The sequence below is a fragment of the Melanotaenia boesemani genome, chromosome 6 (assembly GCF_017639745.1).
Source record: "Melanotaenia boesemani isolate fMelBoe1 chromosome 6, fMelBoe1.pri, whole genome shotgun sequence".
NCBI classification, from domain to species: domain Eukaryota; kingdom Metazoa; phylum Chordata; class Actinopteri; order Atheriniformes; family Melanotaeniidae; genus Melanotaenia; species Melanotaenia boesemani.
The window spans coordinates 34,225,819-34,243,881 of NC_055687.1; the positions used below are offsets into that span (position 1 = coordinate 34,225,819).

Consider the following 18,063-nt stretch of genomic DNA (forward strand, 5'->3'; position numbering starts at 1 on the left):
ATGGATCAATTTCTAAACAAATAGAAAGATGGTGTAAAAAATGAGGGAAATGGTGACTTTGGACACTTTCTCTGCTGAACTCTGAAAACAAGTGTAGTGGTGCCACTGGCATAAGAATGTTATTACCACTGAAACAGCTGACATTTGTAAGATTTTCTTGATGAGGCGCCGGCAAACGAAGGCTAATTCAGCATTCATTTTGCATCCTGTCTCTTCTCTTAGATCTCTCCTGCCAGTAAAAGTCAGTCTGATGTTGACTGTTGTCTTATCTTTTCCTGTCTTTCTCTGATAATTTCATCCTGCATTTTTTTGGGATGAATTTGCCGTGGTGCCCTTCAAAACATCCAGTGTGATTATATCCAGTTACTAGTGTGTGATGCAGTGCTGTAAAGCCACATGCTGCTATAAAGTGAAGATTGTGGTGTGTGTTTTCTCAGCGTTGGGATGCTGCAGAGCAATGTATAAAATAAATGTTAGCGTGCTCAAAATGAGTTAGATTCAGAGAGTTTTAAACTAATAAAAGTATGCTACTTTAATGAAAATGGTTGTGTAATTAGATTCATATTCTTAATTCATATTCTTATGTCCATCCACAAATCAGTCAATGGCTGGCTTTGTCACAAGGTTTGATGTTTGATGTTAAGAGCAAAAATGATAGCTGTAGATACTAGTTTGGTTAAAGGTAAAGGATTTCAAAGATGCTTCAAGTTGTTGAGTTTTTGTTTGCTTTCTCATAAAGAAAAACCATCAGCCATCACTGAAGAAGCTGGATGATTATACTCTCACCACAGGTTCATGGCTAGAGATTTCAACAGTCGTATGTAACCATCATGCATCTATGTACTCATTTACATGCAGAGAACTGTTCTGCAGAACCAAAGCCATGATAGAGACACTTAGGCACAAAACCCTGCAATTCCTTTCCACTGCTATGGAAAACTGGGTACTAAATGGAAAAAATAACATATCTTTAGCCTCATATTTTAAGGTTTTATAGGCAATAATGCACAAGTGAATCAGCAGTGTTAGGAGAATGGAGTTAGACACAATTTAGCCAAAATATGACTTAGACAGTTTGACTCTAACAGTATGTACACGACAATGCTAACAGTCTGGTGTTACATATTTGCTGAACACCTGCTGGGGGTGTGAGGGTATTTGAAGAGTTGTTGAATATTTCTCGATGATTTTGAATATTACTTTTGCAAAAAATGCCCATCCCAAAAATGTATAGCCTATTTTCATTTATGATATGATTTCTGGAACATCTAATGTGTTGTCTGACTGCATAATTTTAAATGTTCCAAATACACAATTCATAAACACTCCCCCTCACAGTGTCTGGCCAGCTGAAGGTCTTATCAGCAGAAGGTTGTCAGGTTATTGCTGTCATACTTCATAACTCTACTGGCATATGACGGCCGACATGTAAACCATGCAGAAAAAAACCACATTCCTGAGACAGGGAATGACAGCTGGAGCCACACCGGAGCTGGAGCCAAAAATCTCAGGATTTTTCATGCTCATGGTCTTTCTGTTTTGAATTTACTGTGTTTAGACTTTGCCTGGAGAAAAATAGAGTATGCTTGACTGAGACCAATTCATGGAAATTTGTTTTGTTTTTTGTTTGTTTTTTAATCAATGTCAAAATCAGTAACTGGACATCACAAGCAGCTGTGTCATTATGAAGCCTGAAACTGACAATGCAAAAATAATTGTGTGACAATGAAAAGACACGCAAACTTGCAATCAACATGTAGACAGTGGGACCCTCCGCTAGCCTGTGGTAGCTGTCAGCACTGGACACTGGGATTTTCTTTCTTATATAAGCCTATTGCACAAAACAACTTTGTGTTAAACAGCATAACTTTCTGCTGTTAATAAGTTACATGTGCTATCTAACTGATGATGAGTAGAGCTGGTTTTCATTTTAGATCTGAGGTGCATAACTGTCAGTTAATTAAACACTGAAACTAGTCCACATCACTTGTGACCTTTATCATAACTGTGACACTGTGATAAAGTTAATTTTTATTTTCCCTCCAAGAGATTGTCTTTCTAGTGTATCAGGGTAGTTTTGGCCTTTGGTGCAGATACCTGGTGTTTGTTGACTGTCCTCATCGGTTTCATCTGCTGTTTGTGCTATTACACCATATTTTGTCATACAGCTCTAGTCTGTTTTTAAAGTGTTTATTTGGTTTATGACATTTTGCTGTTCCTGGTTGTTATTGAAGTTGTTTTTTGTTTTGTTTTTTTTACTTTTTGCAGGTGCTGATTTTAGAAGTAGTTTGTCACTGGGCTTCTGCTAGCTAATATTCTCTCACTGGTGTGTGCCAATGATTAAATAAGGAAGATTATGCACCAAAGACATCTTTGTATTCAGATTTTAATTTTGTGTAGCTTGATAGTTATTAGTAAAATAATTGATAAAATGCATAGATGTGTGTCAGGGACCAAGAAGTAAAGCAACAAGAAAATAAAAATCATTTCAAAAACAGGGTTTTTATCCAAAATAATGAATGAACTAGCCAGCCTATAGAAGAGGTCAACTAATAACAATACTCTGTAACTTAAACAAATGAAACTGAGGAAAACTGATCTAGCATAAGGGGTAACTTATCAAGTGGTTTGGCCAAACCAAATAATGCAAACATGGGAAAAAAATGGCTATCAATACAGTAACTAGACAAAGGCTCAAAACTAAAAAATACACAACCTTCCATTATTGCTAAGTGTACACCCCAAATCACCAATGCAGGGTAAACATGAAAATAAATAAATAATGTTTAATATTTGTCCATTGCGGGGCTTGAGCCATCACAATGTGCAGATCGTCATGGAGCCCATGTTCCTGTAGGTCATAGCACACCAAACAAACTGTGTAAGGCGGATTGTTTGGAGGAGTTCATGAAAAAAGTAAGAAAAGGCCTTGAAGTGGTTCCTTTTAGGAACTATGAACTTAGTTCAGAATTTTAAATGTTTGTGAAATGAACTAGTGACTGTGGAGGTGATCTATAGGTGGTGTCATAGATTAGACAAGGTGTTGGAAACCTTCCTCAGAGGTTTTCTCCATATTGACATGACAGCATCACACAGTTGCTGCAGGTTTGTCGGCTGCATCCATGACGAGAATCTCCCGTTCCACCACATCCCAAAGCTGCTCTACTGGACTGAGATCTGGTGGCTGTGGAGGCCGTTGGAGTCCAGTGAACTCATTGTCATGTTCTAGAAAGCAGGTGGAGATGATCTGAGCTTTGTGACATGGTGCATTATCCTGCTGGAAGTAGCATCAGAAGATGCTCCACTGTGGTCATAAAGGGATGGACATGGTCAGCAACAATACTCAGGTAGGTTGTGCTGGTTAAACCAGGCCACGTTGGTACTAAGGGACCCAAAGTGGGCCAAGAAAACCTCCCCCCACCATTACACCAGCAGCAGCCTGAATCATTGATCCAAGGCGGGATGGATCCATGTTTTCATGATGTTTATATGAAATTCTGAGCCTAGCATCTGAATGCGGAGCTGAAATGGTGACTCATTAAACTAGACTGTTATGTTGTGAGTGGAAAAAAACAGACACAGTCAATGGTTGAACTAGCCACTTGTGTTAGTCAGTCTGCAGAATACTCACTCATCTCTTCCTCTGTTGTTACATTCACCTATTTAGTCATAGAGCCCCCAGGTGGTGAAGAGAATACATAGTCTTATACAGTTCCCAGTTTAGGAATCCTTCACCTGAATAGAAGTGTCTGTAAACACAACACAAACAACGTTTTTCCATCTTCTATTGTCCAGTTTTGGTGAGTCTGTGTAAATTGTAACCTGAGTTTCCTGTTCTTAGCTGACAGGAGGCACCCGGTGTGATCAACAAGACATTTTGGTCCAGGAAACTGCTGCTCACTGGATATTTTCAGATCATTCTCTGAAAACCATAGAGATGGTTGTGTGTGACAATCCCAGTAGATCAACAGTTTCTGAATTAGTCAGACTAGCCTGACCTTCAGCAAGTCATCTTGACCATGTCTACATGACTAAATGCATTCAGTTCCTGCCATGTGAATGTCTTATTAGATATTAGTGTGTACAGGCTATTGAACAGATGGACCTAATAAGGGGGCCTGTGAGTGGATATCTCATGTTAGATAACTGAACACGGTTCAGCCACCACCTGTATTTGGACAACAAAATACTCCACACCCTGCCTGTTGCCATGGACATTGGTGAGGTGAAGGGGCAAAGGTCAATGAAGATTTGTGTCTTTCAATGTCAGCAGATGTTCAGAGTTCTTTCCTCAGCTTTCTTATTATCTGTGTTAAAGCTAATTACAGGCTATGGGGTGGGAAAGAAGACACACATGGGGAAGAGTTTTCTAATTTATGAGAAGATATTCTCTTGTGCTGTTATTGAGGTTGTTTTAGTTAGGAGTCCACACATTTTTGATAAAGTGTATGAGCTGGGTAACATTAGTCCTGGAAACGTTGCTCCCTGACACAATCATCAGGTTTTACTAATGTGTGACAAGCTAAGCTGAATCTCAACAGCTTAAAATGCTAAACTTTAGAGGAAAATTGACACTTTTTAGATGTACCAAAGGAGAGGCTCAGTGATCTTCACATTTTAGGTTTTTTACCTTTATTGATACTCCATCAATCTCAGCTGTGATTTGAGCCAGTATACTGTTAACATGGGGGCTACTAACTATGCCCAGGAAAATACCTCTTTTAGTTCATACTCATACTTGTTTCTGTATACCTTATTTTTAGTTTGCTGATTTGTTTTTAGTTAAATGTCTATTTACTGTGTGTCCAATACTTGAATATCTCATATATCGCTTATCTCAAGCCTAAAGTTATTGCAGTTGTTAGATACAATGTATTTTCAAATTAGGTAAATTGATTTATATGAATAAAACCCCATAAAACACCGTATTACTGTATGTTACGGTCCTCAGGCTTTCCAGCCTGTGGCCTAAGTGATTCTTCCGGACTCCTCCTTCTGTCACCCAGATTGGCCGATGATTGGCTCAGTTCCGGGATCGGCTGCCCAATCAGGCGGCGTGAGCCTCATCAAGAAGGATGATCGCCTACATTCGGGGCAGCTGTGGACAGAGGGACGCAGTTTTTCCCTGTTCTGGAGCTTTTCGCTTGTGTGTGCATTTGGTAGTATACCCTGTGTGGGTTTTGTGATCTGGTATTAGGTATTAAGTTTATTTGATTGTCTGACAAGACCTTATATCCCTGCCCGAGGTGATCTCTTTAAGTTGAATTTGATTGTGTCTGAGTTTTTGTTCTGGTTTAGCTAAAATCTGCCACTGTGGGCATTGACCCGTATTTGGGACATCTTTAGTTAATATTTATCTGTTTTGTTGTTGATTGTGATTTGAGTTTAAGTAAGCTTTTTGTTTGTCGGAATTATTTAGGACCTTTTGTTTGGGGATATTGGAAATTAGGAACCCCGTTGTTTATTTTGTACTTATTCACTTTTGTTTGTGCAAATAAATTGTATTATTTCTTATATTCCCCAGGATCTGACTCACATGTTCGTTCCCTTTTTCCCCTAGAAAAAGGGGACGGACCACTGTACTATTTTTGATCATTCATTAGGCTAAACAAAGTTAAAGGGTTATTTCTCTGTTTTCATAAGTCTAAGGTTTTTCTTTTTCTGTCACTAATTTGAAAACAAAAGAAAAACCTCTTTCTGTTTTAAGATTTTTTGTATCAGGCCCATCTTTTTACAGCTTGTGATCAGGACTTTTTTTTTTTTTTTAGAAAAGTCACAAAGTTACATAGATCTAACCTCAAATTAACATATATTACATTTGATAATTCTTTATTTGCCGAACATTAAACATAAATGCAGAAGCAGTGGTTTACAAACAAAGTACCAGGGATGGATAATGATAACAATAACTGCAAACATCAGTGAACTGAAGAAACACTGTAAAGAAAAATTGGTCAACATTCCTCCACAACAACATGACAACATGATCCCTTCAAGGTGCAAGGTGGTTCTACAAGCTCCTGGATCATGTGGTGTACTTAGTTTTAAACACACTGCCTCAACTTTTTGGCTTAGTTCTTGTGAACTCTAATTAATGATGATGATAGTGATATTGCGTTACATGTCCTATTCAGTTGTTCTTTACAAGATTTTATTAACTTAATTTTAAGACCTGATAAGGAGCAGATAACCTTTCTTTCCTGACATGTAAACCGTTCAGTTTAAAAGAGGATGTGCTTTCTTTTCTTTGAAAAAGACCTTGTATCATATTCTTGTTCATACACTTAACTGCCTACACACGTGTTTTCCAGATACACGAGTATTCATTCCTGTATTTGTTCACATCAGTCATCAATTCACATAGCTGCATCAGCTCCCAGTTTTATATATATATATATATATATATATATATATACTGCTATCACAGCTTGAGATTGACGAGGTACAACACAAATGCTTTGGCAAGGGGGAGCCAGGAGTTAACAACATCCAGAGAATGGGTACGAAGCCCCAATAAGCACAATCACGCTGAGCGAGGCAGCGACTGACCTGAGATAAGATCATTGCAATAATGAAGCCTTGAGAACGATTCCTACAGTGACCATCACAGAAACCAATGAGCTGATCTACACCTCAGCAGCAGTGATCCATATCCATCATGGAAGAGGAGGTTGGAGGCTAAAATCAAAGCAGCTCGGAGAGAAGTGAGCCAACTATCAGAGCTCCAGAAAGGTGTAATGAAAAAACAGGTATCCAGGAGATACAGCCAGATGCCCATACCTGAAGCACTAGAAACTACCAAACAACGACTCCAAGCCTTGGCCACCCGCCTAAAGAGGTACACGAGAGAAATTAAAGCAAGGCAAATAAACCGGCTGTTCTCAACTCAACTAGCTAAAGTGTACTCTCAGTGGCAGGGTAATAACAACAGGGCAGACACGCCAAGGCCCTGTTCATAATTTCTCTTATCACATTCATGGCCCCTAAATGATCAGACCTGTGTCTCCAACACCTGCACAGCACCAGTTATTTAAACCAAAGACGTCACCTTCCTCATTTTACAGCTCACTAGCAAACCTCAATACTGAAAAGTTAGACGATATAGAAGAGAACAATATCTAATTGAAAGCAAGCGTTTGCCAGCGTTTGTTGCTGCGGTAACAACAAACTCCTTGTGCTCTTTCACACGATGACAATCCAAATGCTTTATAAAGTCGCTGGTGTTAAATTTGGCAGCATTCATGCCGCCTCTGGAAATTTTACCCCTGCATATGAGGCATGTCGCTATTTGCTAGCGAGTAATGATGCCAAATTACTAACATACCGCTAATGCAAAATGCTAGCACAACAGTGACTCAGATGCAGCTGCTTCTCCGCCTACCAAGTCAAAATAATGGTCACGCAAGATTACGTAACTTCCTGTGTCTATGTGTTGTCGTGTTTGGCAGAAAACAAGAGTTATGATTCCGTTTTCGTGGCATCGGATGGTGTTCAGACAGAAATACTCACTGATACTGATACCTGTACTTTAGGCAGGGTCTGCGAGCATTTCTGATGCTAGTATCGATATTCTCTAACTCTAGCTGTCAGATGTCTTCTGTCTCATAGAATCAGTGTTGCTCTGCAGACCAAACTGACAGATCTGACAGTAAATGTTTGATGCTTTGCTTTAGTTTGAATGTCAACTTAATAGTCATAGTTTGTTGGTTCTGTTTAAATGTGTCAGATACAGGGGCGTTTCCTGGGCCTGGGAACACTGGGGGCTGAGCCCACACCCTCATTGAGAAATCTCGGTGAACCAACACAGTAAAAACGGCTTTTTATTTAAGCTTTCTTGGCCATTGTGTCACCTTGTTTAAAGCCAAATACTGTAATATGTGCTATTTATTTTCAGTCTTAAACGTGACAACGTAAACAAGATCTCTAAAATCAGTATTAAACTTTTACTTTTCCAGACATCTGCTCTTTATCTCCACAACTCTCTTTAGTGCACACCTTCTGCAACAAAAGGATGAATGTGAACTGTTTCCAGTCATTTGCAATGTTCAGAATAAAGATGATGCTGTAGTATTTGCTGTACCTCTCTATCATCTCATCTGTCTCTTCCTTCTTTCCCTACAGGCTTCATCACTTGTTTTCCTTCCATCATTTCCCTTCTTTCCTTCTTTCACTTGCTGTTTTCCATCTTTACCATTACTACTTTTCAGTAGTATAGTCTAGTTTAAACTAGTGGTATACTCTGATTTTTCCTTCCCAGTCTCGAACACCCCTGTCCTGAAGCAACACACACATACACAAACCACCAACCTCATTAATACATAAAGTAAACACCCACACAAAGGTGAGACCATGAAAGACTGGTTTTGCATTTCAAATATAAATGTATTGTGAGCAACATAAAATGTAAAACACTCTTTAAAACTCTTTAACCACTAACCAGCCAGTGACCTGGAGGTGAACAAAACATTAGTAAATACATTTATAATAAAGCTGTTCTTTTTCTGTCTATATTTAAACTAAAACAGCATCTAGAAACCAAACCTCCAACACTAATGGGAAAGCCGTTTCCATCTACTACAACACGAACGTGCGCACACACACACACACACACTCACAGCAGCAGGTAAACCAGCAAATCACCTAGACTTCACCACTGGATTTAGTGCATATGTGTAGAACAGAAAAGGGCAGGGCTAACGGGTAAGTACAGCTAGCTTAACCTTCGAAGTATGAAGTACTGTCATGAATCTGCCTAATGTTCATTCAATTTTTAAGACATACAGCGTTTAAATTGCTTGTGGTTTACCTGTTTCGTGTGTTGGCCAGACTCTTCCACAACTGAAGAGGCGTCTCTCTTCTGCAAATAAAAAACCCTCTGGTGACCTTTTTTACCGCTAATGATGACCGCTCGAAATAACACCAGAGTTCAGATTAGGGATAAAACGCTGGGCTGTTAGCCAACACAGAGGATTCGCCATAAAATTCCTCTGTGATTGGTCACATTGTACCTGTGTTGGATTCACAGTAGCAGGAAATTACAAAACTACCATCTTCTTTAATGTTATAAGGTGGCTGAGGGAATGTAAACTTATTCCTTCTGGGGTGAAAAAACATTCAGAGCTTAATGTGTTCGGGGCTAGAGCCGGGAATGCCCAGGCCAGGCGATGCCCCGGTCAGGTGAAAGCAGCATATTACAGTAAAGAATCAAAAACTTTGAATTCTTATTTATCTTTTAAAGAGCATTTAGGAAGAACACAGTAACACTATAATTGTAGTGTAAAAAAATGGCTTTTCCCTCTTACTATGTGCTTCAGACAGCAACACTGAATTATGGGTGTGCCTCAGTGATCCTGGATTTAGCTGCATAGTTTAATTTAAGTTTGTTGCTGGAAACACTCGGCTGGCTGCAACAAGTTTTATATTCTGCTGCTTCCAGTGCATGAACAAACTCAGTTTGTCTCATTTCCATTTTTGGTAATAAAAATCTTACATCGGTTGTGTGATATCATAGAACAGACCAAATCAGAATTTTTTTTTGACCTCATTTCATCGCAGGGTGTGTATCATGTGTTAGTGCAACCTCTGGCTGACCCTTCAGGAATATGACCACTATGTTCTGTTTAGTTTGGAGGAAATACTAACTTTGAAATTTATGATGTCACTCCATTATAATCATGGTTCTGCTGGTTTCCCTCTAAATTTGCTTTTCTTTTTCTATTTTTCCCCCCACTCCTGCAGGGATGGCGAGTGTGGTCAAAATTCTGCTGTGGCCATAAATTGGTCCTCCTCCTTTCCCCTCTCTTCATTCTCTTCCTCATGGTCTTAGTAACGACGATCACTTTGCCCCCACCTTTGCCGCCCACTGACATTGACCGACGGTCATCCCGAGCTCTGAGCTCCGCAGGGGAGTTCAGATCCAGGCCCAGGATCGTGGATCCCCCTCCAGCCGCTGTCTTCCAGCAGCCTAACCCTCACATCCGCAGCAGCACATGGAAATTAAAAACTGGAAAAGCTCCATCTAAATATTCACCAGCTTCAGCTCGCAATGACAAAAACGGCATCGAAGCCAGAGGTCACGTTGGCATACACAGAAATAAACACAGAGGCAAAGATGTGGGCTTCCAGTCAGTTAGTCATTACCTTCCTCATTTCTCAGACTTTACAGTCAACAACCATGAGCCAAAGCTTAGAATTAAGCTGGGCAAACACAGCACTCTGGTTCAGCACACTGCACAGGCGTACATTAATCTAGGAAGCAGTAAATCCACAGCACCACATAGCCCTTATCCAGCAGACGCCATAATAAGTGGAAGCAGAGCTGCAAACCCACTGGAAGACAGACGGCAGGAAAGACACATAAACAGGAATTCAGACAGACAAATACATGGCAACCGCAGAAGTCACCAGGCTTTGGAAAGACACAGACAGGTAGCAAAGCACTCTGGGAAATCAGACAGTGTTTTTTTGCTGGATCCCACAAAAGATCCCACTCGATCAAAGAAGAATCCTGGGTCACTGAACCCTAAAAAGGCTTCGTCCCAACCTGAGGTAACTGTTAAAAAGGATCATGGCGACTGGTGTCAGAGCTTTACAGAGCAGAGGTTCCCAGAGAGTGACCACAGGAGGATCAGGGTTGGCAGAAATCTGCAGCTTCTTCCCTGGCTCAGTGGAGACGACATTCAGAAGATGGAGCTTCTCGCTGGGGGTGAGGTCATCAGCAAGGCCAGGGTGCCTTCACATGGACAGGTGCTCCAGGTGGCACTGCATCCTCCAGGACAAAACCAGGTACAATAAACTAATCTGTAAGTATAAATTCATGGGAAAACTTATGTAATTCTTTCATTTATACACACTAAGAATAGTTTCTGTGCTCACCCGCTTTCAGTCCTACTTATTAGCATGTGGTAGACATAAATAACGAAGAGATGTGGAGTAAAAGTAGAAAATCTGTTATTTTGATATGAATAAATAAACTTAATAAAAATCTCAACATTAACAACTTAGACTATGCCCTCACTGACCATTTTATCAGGTCCACCTGTTCAATAACGTGTTAATACAAATATCTAATCAGCCAATCACACAGCAGCTGTTCTTGACGTTTTAAGTCATTTCTATGCCCATCTTTACCACAAGATGTCAGTAATTCTTACAGACTGTACCTTTATGTGACTTTAGCTGTGATCCCAATTCAGGGTCTCCACACTTCGGAGTGTGTAGACTACGTAGGCTACAGATTGTCCTCCGTAGTCTACACACTTCGAAGTCCGCTTAACGTTCGTGAAATGCAGACAAATCTGCAGCAACTGTGTGATGCAATCATGTCAATATGGAGCAATGTGTCCAACACATTGTTCAATCTATCACACCAAGAATTAAGACAGTACTGAAGGAAAAAGCAGGTCCAATCCAGTACTAGCAAGCGGTGTACATATGGAGTGATATATTCTTTCTAAGAAGAAAAAGTGAACAAATTACTGCTGTAGTAATAATGCAGTGTACTGTAATAGTACTATTTCACCTGTGGAGCCTCCTTGTGATACCATACACAGTCATTGTGCTGGAAAATGTATATACTTCAACAGCACAAAATAAATTACTTGTGAACAAAACCCCTCTTACATTCTCTACATTCTGCTGTGGATAAAAGTTTTACCCAGCCATTTCCATAAATGAACAGAATGTTAACATATTTACCACATTAACAGACATTCATCATGGGATTTTTTGGGATCTTACATTTTTGATTTTCCATTTGCCAGGAGAATCGAGGGGATGGCTGGGCGTCTTGGGTTTGCTGCTAGCCTAGCACAGACACCTCCATGCTTGCCTCTCTTCTGCTTCCTCACACATCGCTTTTGGTGTCTCCTCTCCAGCAGGGGGTCAGCAGTCGGGTCTGGCGTAGCTGTAGGTCGGCGTGTAACCATAGCTCCCTCAGAGCCCCTACTAGTGTGTTGGACAAAGGGTTATCCAGCGCACATCTGCCAATGTCTAATAAAACCTGGTGACTGTACTTGTGTTCAAACACACATAGAACACGAACACCTAGCTATTGGGACAGAGAGGGACCGCTGTGCCCACAATGTCCATAATTTTTCTATTTTGTCCATAATTGCGTGTAACCGATATTGTCCTTTTTTCTGTTATTGCAACTTAAGAAAGATTTTTGGACCTCATGCTCAGGAAAGAAAAGGGAAAATCTGTTGGATATTAAATTTTGTTAAATGTCAGGTATAGTTTTTTTGCAAATGGCTGAGTTTAAAAGGTTCACATCTCACAGCAGCTGTGCTCCTCTGTCACTGCTGTGTGTCAGAGATTTAAAAAGCTGCCGCTGTTGATGGTTTTAATTTAATATGTAGATAAGAAGGCATTACTTAAATAAATAAAATGAAAGGTTTTATATATACATATATGTCTGTTACAGAACCCACCACTGATGAGAGATCCACAGCAGCATGGAGCTGCGCATGAACATCCAGCCACCCACATCGAGCGCTGCCGTCAGGGGTTCTGCTCCCTGATTAAACGCACTGATGACTGGTTTGAAGTGTTCGCCTTCCACCTGGACCGAGTTCTGGGACTCAACAGAAGTCTCCCTGCAGTTCTGAGAACTTTCCACAGTGATGTTCTGCCCTACCGGTACATCAGCGGTACCCCAAGACCAGCAGTGTGGTGGGATCCTGATATTCAGCATCTTACCGATGAGGACAATGATCAGAACTCAGTACCACTCAGCTGGGTCCAGTACCAGAAGCTGTTACAGGCCAGGTGTGGGAACAAAACAGACCTGAGATCAGAGCCATGTGTGGGAGTCCCACATTCAGATTGGGAAGGACTGGCTCTTTATGATTTCTTATTACAAGTAAGAGAAGTGTTTTTTTCTTTCCTTCTGTGTGAGAGATCCTACTACATTCACGTACAAGTAGCAGAGGATGAAATACATGTGTGTCATCTTAAGGGACATAGACAGGAGACGGTGAGGCATTGACCTGTTTTCAGTTAACTCTAGTTTGATTTGCAGATATTTCCATCTCATATCACTCAAAGCTGAATGAAAGATCTGCTTTCCTTTGAAATGAGTACATTTACAAATACTTTCTATCCACTCTGCATCTGGAAGGGCATGAGGGTCAGTGTGTGCTCAGAAACCCAAAATGAATGCAGAGAACTGGAAAAGCTGCAGTATTCACAGCTCTTGATGTGCACGTCTGCAACTGAAGCCTTCATGAATGTTATCTGTGTGTTATATGCCATGTAATCTCTCTGCCAGTGATTTCTGCTATGCTGCATAAAGGAATGCATTATTTAGAGGAGATGATAGCTTGGATAGCATCCTCCAGTCTCCCACCACCTGAAATGGTTTAAAAGGGCATTCTAGGACATAGCTGGCCTTCTTGATCAGTTTATCTGTAGTGCAAATGCTGCTGCGGCCTCTTCAGGTTGAGCCTGACCTGAATTAATTTGTTCATTCATTTTCTATACTGCTTTCTCCATTAAGGGTAACAGGGAAGCTGGAGTCTAACTCAGTCAGTATATTTAGTCTGACTTAAACAAGTCATGAATTGTAATTTTGCATCATCAAGTGGGCTGAAAGCTCTTAAACCTTTTACAATCTGCAGCAGACAGGAAATCAGGGCCTTCCTAGCTCTTGAGGAACTCACTTAACAACCATGGTGATACATAACATGCATGGAAGTATGAGGACCGATGTATGACAATGTTTAAACAGACGCCGTTATTCACGCATGTAAGGGAGCATAAATGGGTCTTTAAAGGGGCCACTCTGTTCTTTTAACACATCCCTGTAAACAGCACTGTATCTCTGCAAAATAACACAAAACAAAACGTCAGTTTTTAGTCAACTAGTCATGCACATCCCTAATAAATAGCATCCTTATATACTTGTTTGGGGGTGAGGTTCAGATGTGTAAGAGCTGTATGGAGATAGCGTTATCTGACTGATGATTGATCAACTTCAGGAGGAATGTGTGCTTTTATGTGGGGCAGTACAAATCTCTCTGTCCTAATTTGGTCCTACAGCACACTTCAGCATTATTTTAAAGTGGATTAAAAGAGCAAAATCTATCCAATAAAGAGCAGCTGAAAAGTGTCATAGTCATCAAATCTGATAACATCTTTTTTGTATGAAATATATGTTTTGGTATTAAATGGCCGGAATTTGTAATTATTTGACATTTTAGTGATAGACACATGAATGAATTTCCTTCAAGCTCAGCTTTCAGGCAGATGTACTGTTTTCTGTCTCACATATTTTAACTTTCCAGCTCATGACATCCTCAGGCTGCACTGCAGATGGCGCACCCTGTCCCTGATTTTACAACCTCCTGGAGTCATTTGGATCTGCTTTGATCTGTCCATACACTGAGACCGAGTGTGTGCCTAACACCCATCAGCAGCGTGTGTGTGGGGTTGAATATGAATAACCCATGAGCCAGCACTCTCCCCCCCATTTTGGTTCCAGAAGTCAGTCCCTGTTACAGGGCCAAGCTCTAATAGCTTCTTATTGATCAGATGAGAGTGTCTCTGAACACTTGTTCCAACCTGCTCCCTCAACACCTCCAGTGTCTCTGATAGCTGGAAACCAAACACCAAAGCACAGGAAGAGCACCGTGAAGGACAAATGCTCGCTCGTTCACACACGACAGTGGAGGACACCCTGGGGAGAACAAGGGAACTGAGGATAAGGTTACATTGAAACTGTAGGTTTATGACTAAAAGACTGCTTCTGCAGAATAGCATGCTTATGATAGATGCAGATTATATTCAGTAATCATTAGATCAGGTGATCAAGACTATTTGAAGACAGTAATTCTGGTTTGCACAGCAGCAGCCAGACAATGTGAATCCAAAACAAACATTATAGTCAAATATATCAAATGTTCAAACTGCTTGGATTATAGATGTGCTCCAATAATTTTAGGGCACCTAGTATAAACTAATTTACATTTCTAGAATTTAAAACTCAATACCCCCAAAAAAAGATTTGATACTTCATACAATTTTTGGGCTCTAGTGGCTTTTATTCAACTGTAGAGTGATAGGAAGGGGTCAGAGAGAGAAATGACAAGCAGCATAAGTCCGGGACTCGAACCTGGGTCGGCTCTAGTGAGGGAGCGTCTGTGCATGGGGCAGATGCTCAACCAGGACAGCTTCACACCACCTCGTCTTGTAAAAGGCATTAAATGATCATAATTTCCACTCTACTAATGAAAGTAGGAACAGAGCTTTAAATCTTCAGGGCTGTTTTCTGACAGTTGGAATGTCATATTTTTTTGTCTTGACTGGCAGATGGATCACCTGTGGATGTAACTAGATGATTTCATGCACTAACTTTCTTTGAATGGTACTGAGCCTCTATCATTGTGATTATTCACACTTCTTTCCATCCTTCTATCCATGCATGGAAAATGAGAATAATCACAAAAAGGTATGGGTCACTGTCATACAGAGGCAGCAGGTTCAGAGGAGACCCAGACATCACTCTCTCTAGCTCCTCTTCAGGGATGCTGAGCCATTCCCAGGCTGGGAGAGATGTGTAATCCCTCCAGCGAGTACTGGATCTGTCCTGTCTCCTCCCAGTAGGACCCTGGCTCAGGACATGCCCAGAAAATCCCTAAGGGGAGGCGACCCTAAGTGATGCCCAAACCACCTCAACTGACTCTTTTCCATACAGAGGAGCAGTGATTCCACACCAAGCTCCTTTCGGGTGTGTGAGTTCTCTCTCCAACAGAAGCCACTTGTATTTGTGATCTCATTCTTTCTGCAAAGGGAGGTAGACCTGTAAACCAAGAGCTTCACCTTTCAGCTCAGCTTCCTCATTCCTGCTGTTGAAGCCCCAAGTCCATCTCTCAGTCCATCCTACCATCACTCACAACTGAAAATCAAATATGCCTCCAACTACCTCACTTGAGCCAAAGACTCATATCTAACCCAGAGGCAGCACTCCACCCTTTCCCAGTTGAGATTCACGGCCTCAGACTTAGAGGAAGTGACTTTCACCCTCAGCTGCATGCTGCCCCAGTGTTAGCTTAAGATCCTGGTCTGAGGAAGCTATAAGAACCATCTAAGAACAAGCCAAGCCATAAGAACAAGCACCTTAAGATCCTGTCCATGAGCACAACAAACAGGGTATTACCATTTTCCATTTGTATACATTCAATTTTTTTACTCAATTTTTCTACTATTCCCTCCACAGATATGAGCAGTTGAGCACAGCAATGAAAAATAAGAAAATAAGATGCCCATGATTTTAAGCCATGATTGAAAAAAAAACATCATCTAACAATATATGCAATCATTTCTGACAGAGGAGTGTTAAAACAGCTTGTGATACAGTGCAGGGTATGGGTTTAATGGGTTACACTCCCTTCAGATGTCACACAGAGACAAGACTTTGATTACCGAGCACTAACAGCTGAGGCAAGAACAGTGAAACCCGGAGGATGAGGAAGGATAATCGAGCAGGTGATTAGATAAAACAGAGAAAAAAAAGATTTGAATGAGTTTGAGTCCAGAAAAAGATTTTTTACACTTTTTACAATTTTTCCCACTTCAGTGTTGTGGGCCCCTGACCTCTGCACAGCTCCACATGTTGTCTTTAAGTCCATACTGGCACCATCACAAGACTTCTACATTCAAGACAGATTCAGTATATCCGAGTGAAATGTGGCAGCAGGGTGAGAAATCTCCTGAAAGCACTGCACAAGTGAGAAGAAACAGCAGAGGTGAAGCTTTACTGCACAACAAAACACACATGCAACTTGCCTCTCTCACACACAGACTCAAATAAAGCTCTTAGAGACATATATACGTCTGCTTGGACACGGTTCTGTGGGGATGCATCTCTTTCCTCTGCCACATGGGGGCAGTGTTGTAAACATAACAAACTGAAATGAAGGCTCCTCTTTGTTTTGTGTTTTTCTGATATTGGTTTTTCACCAGCACAGGACTGAGCCAAGTTCTTGGTTTAAAAGTCACCCACAATCCTTCAGCACTGAAAGCTTTGCAGATGGATACATGCATGAGATCAATGGTCAGTCAGGAGAATCCAGGAATAATCTCCACATTTTCCTAGAAACACCATGAGGATCCAGAAAGAAGTGAAGCTCAAGATAGTCTATGATAGGAAGAGTGAATACTTCACTATAAACCTCCTTCATCTCTATGGAAACCAGCAGGACCTTCATGGTTCATTTCAACAAAGGCAGAGTCATAGGAGAACACATTAGCAGAGTTTTTTTAAAGCTGGAATAAAACTTTTGACTATAAAACGGCAAAAGTAAGACTTGTTGTTGTTACAGGTAAACGACCGTCTGGACAGGTACTGCTGTGGATTTATACCCAGTCCGGCAGAACTCTGTGTGGAGAACCTGCTGCATGCCAAGTGTGGCAACATCAAGGACCTGCTGCTGGTTCACATCCTGGTGGGTACCACAACCACCACTAGCTCTGTTTAAGTTTAGTCTGTGTGCCATCATCAAAGTTGGTTGATGAGGCACTTAAAATATCATTTAGATGTTTTTCTATCCTGCTTTAATAATAATCCTTCGGTTAGATGATGGGTTTACCTGTTTATTTATAAAAAGAAAGTGGCTTATCCAGTATCTTTTTAAATTCTAAATGTCTCTGTATCCTGTTGTCAGGTCCTTATTTTTTATATCAGCGAGAATAAAGAGATTAGCCTATGATGTCTTATTTTTTTCTCATACTTGAAATCAATCAATCAGGAAATAGAAACTTAGGTTATACATTTAAATGTTGCAGCTCTTCACATTTAAATAGATCGTGAATGAAGGAAGGGAACAGGACAGGATGGGAGTCCACACACTGGTGGGGACTGAGCAGAGATAGGAGATGGTAAAATACTTCTGATGAAGTTCATCTAGGATCAGGAAGACGTCTTTATACCAAGTGTACTTCTGAACTTTACCTAATAAACTGCCCTGAGATTGCTTTTGATGTAAAATGCTACAATACACAGTCATTGGCCACTTTATCAGGTCCACCATTCTAGTACTGGGTTGGACCCCCATTTTCCTTAAC

At 40.8% G+C, this 18,063-nt stretch overlaps 1 protein-coding gene across 3 annotated transcripts in view; it reads left to right on the forward strand.

Annotated features, from left to right (window-relative positions):
* Positions 1 to 18,063, forward strand: part of gask1a (golgi associated kinase 1A) — a 38,550-nt gene that overhangs the window by 17,831 nt on the left and 2,656 nt on the right. Inside the window, exons 2-4 of one of the 3 annotated variants that reach the window (XM_041989154.1) lie at positions 9,739 to 10,785; positions 12,425 to 12,862; positions 17,322 to 17,444. In XM_041989154.1, coding sequence (XP_041845088.1) covers positions 9,739 to 10,785; positions 12,425 to 12,862; positions 17,322 to 17,444 — 1,608 coding nt within the window. Of the gene's footprint in view, positions 1 to 9,701; positions 10,786 to 12,424; positions 12,863 to 17,321; positions 17,445 to 18,063 lie in introns of those variants that run through there. The other 2 variants (XM_041989155.1, XM_041989156.1) reach the window with 2 other exon arrangements.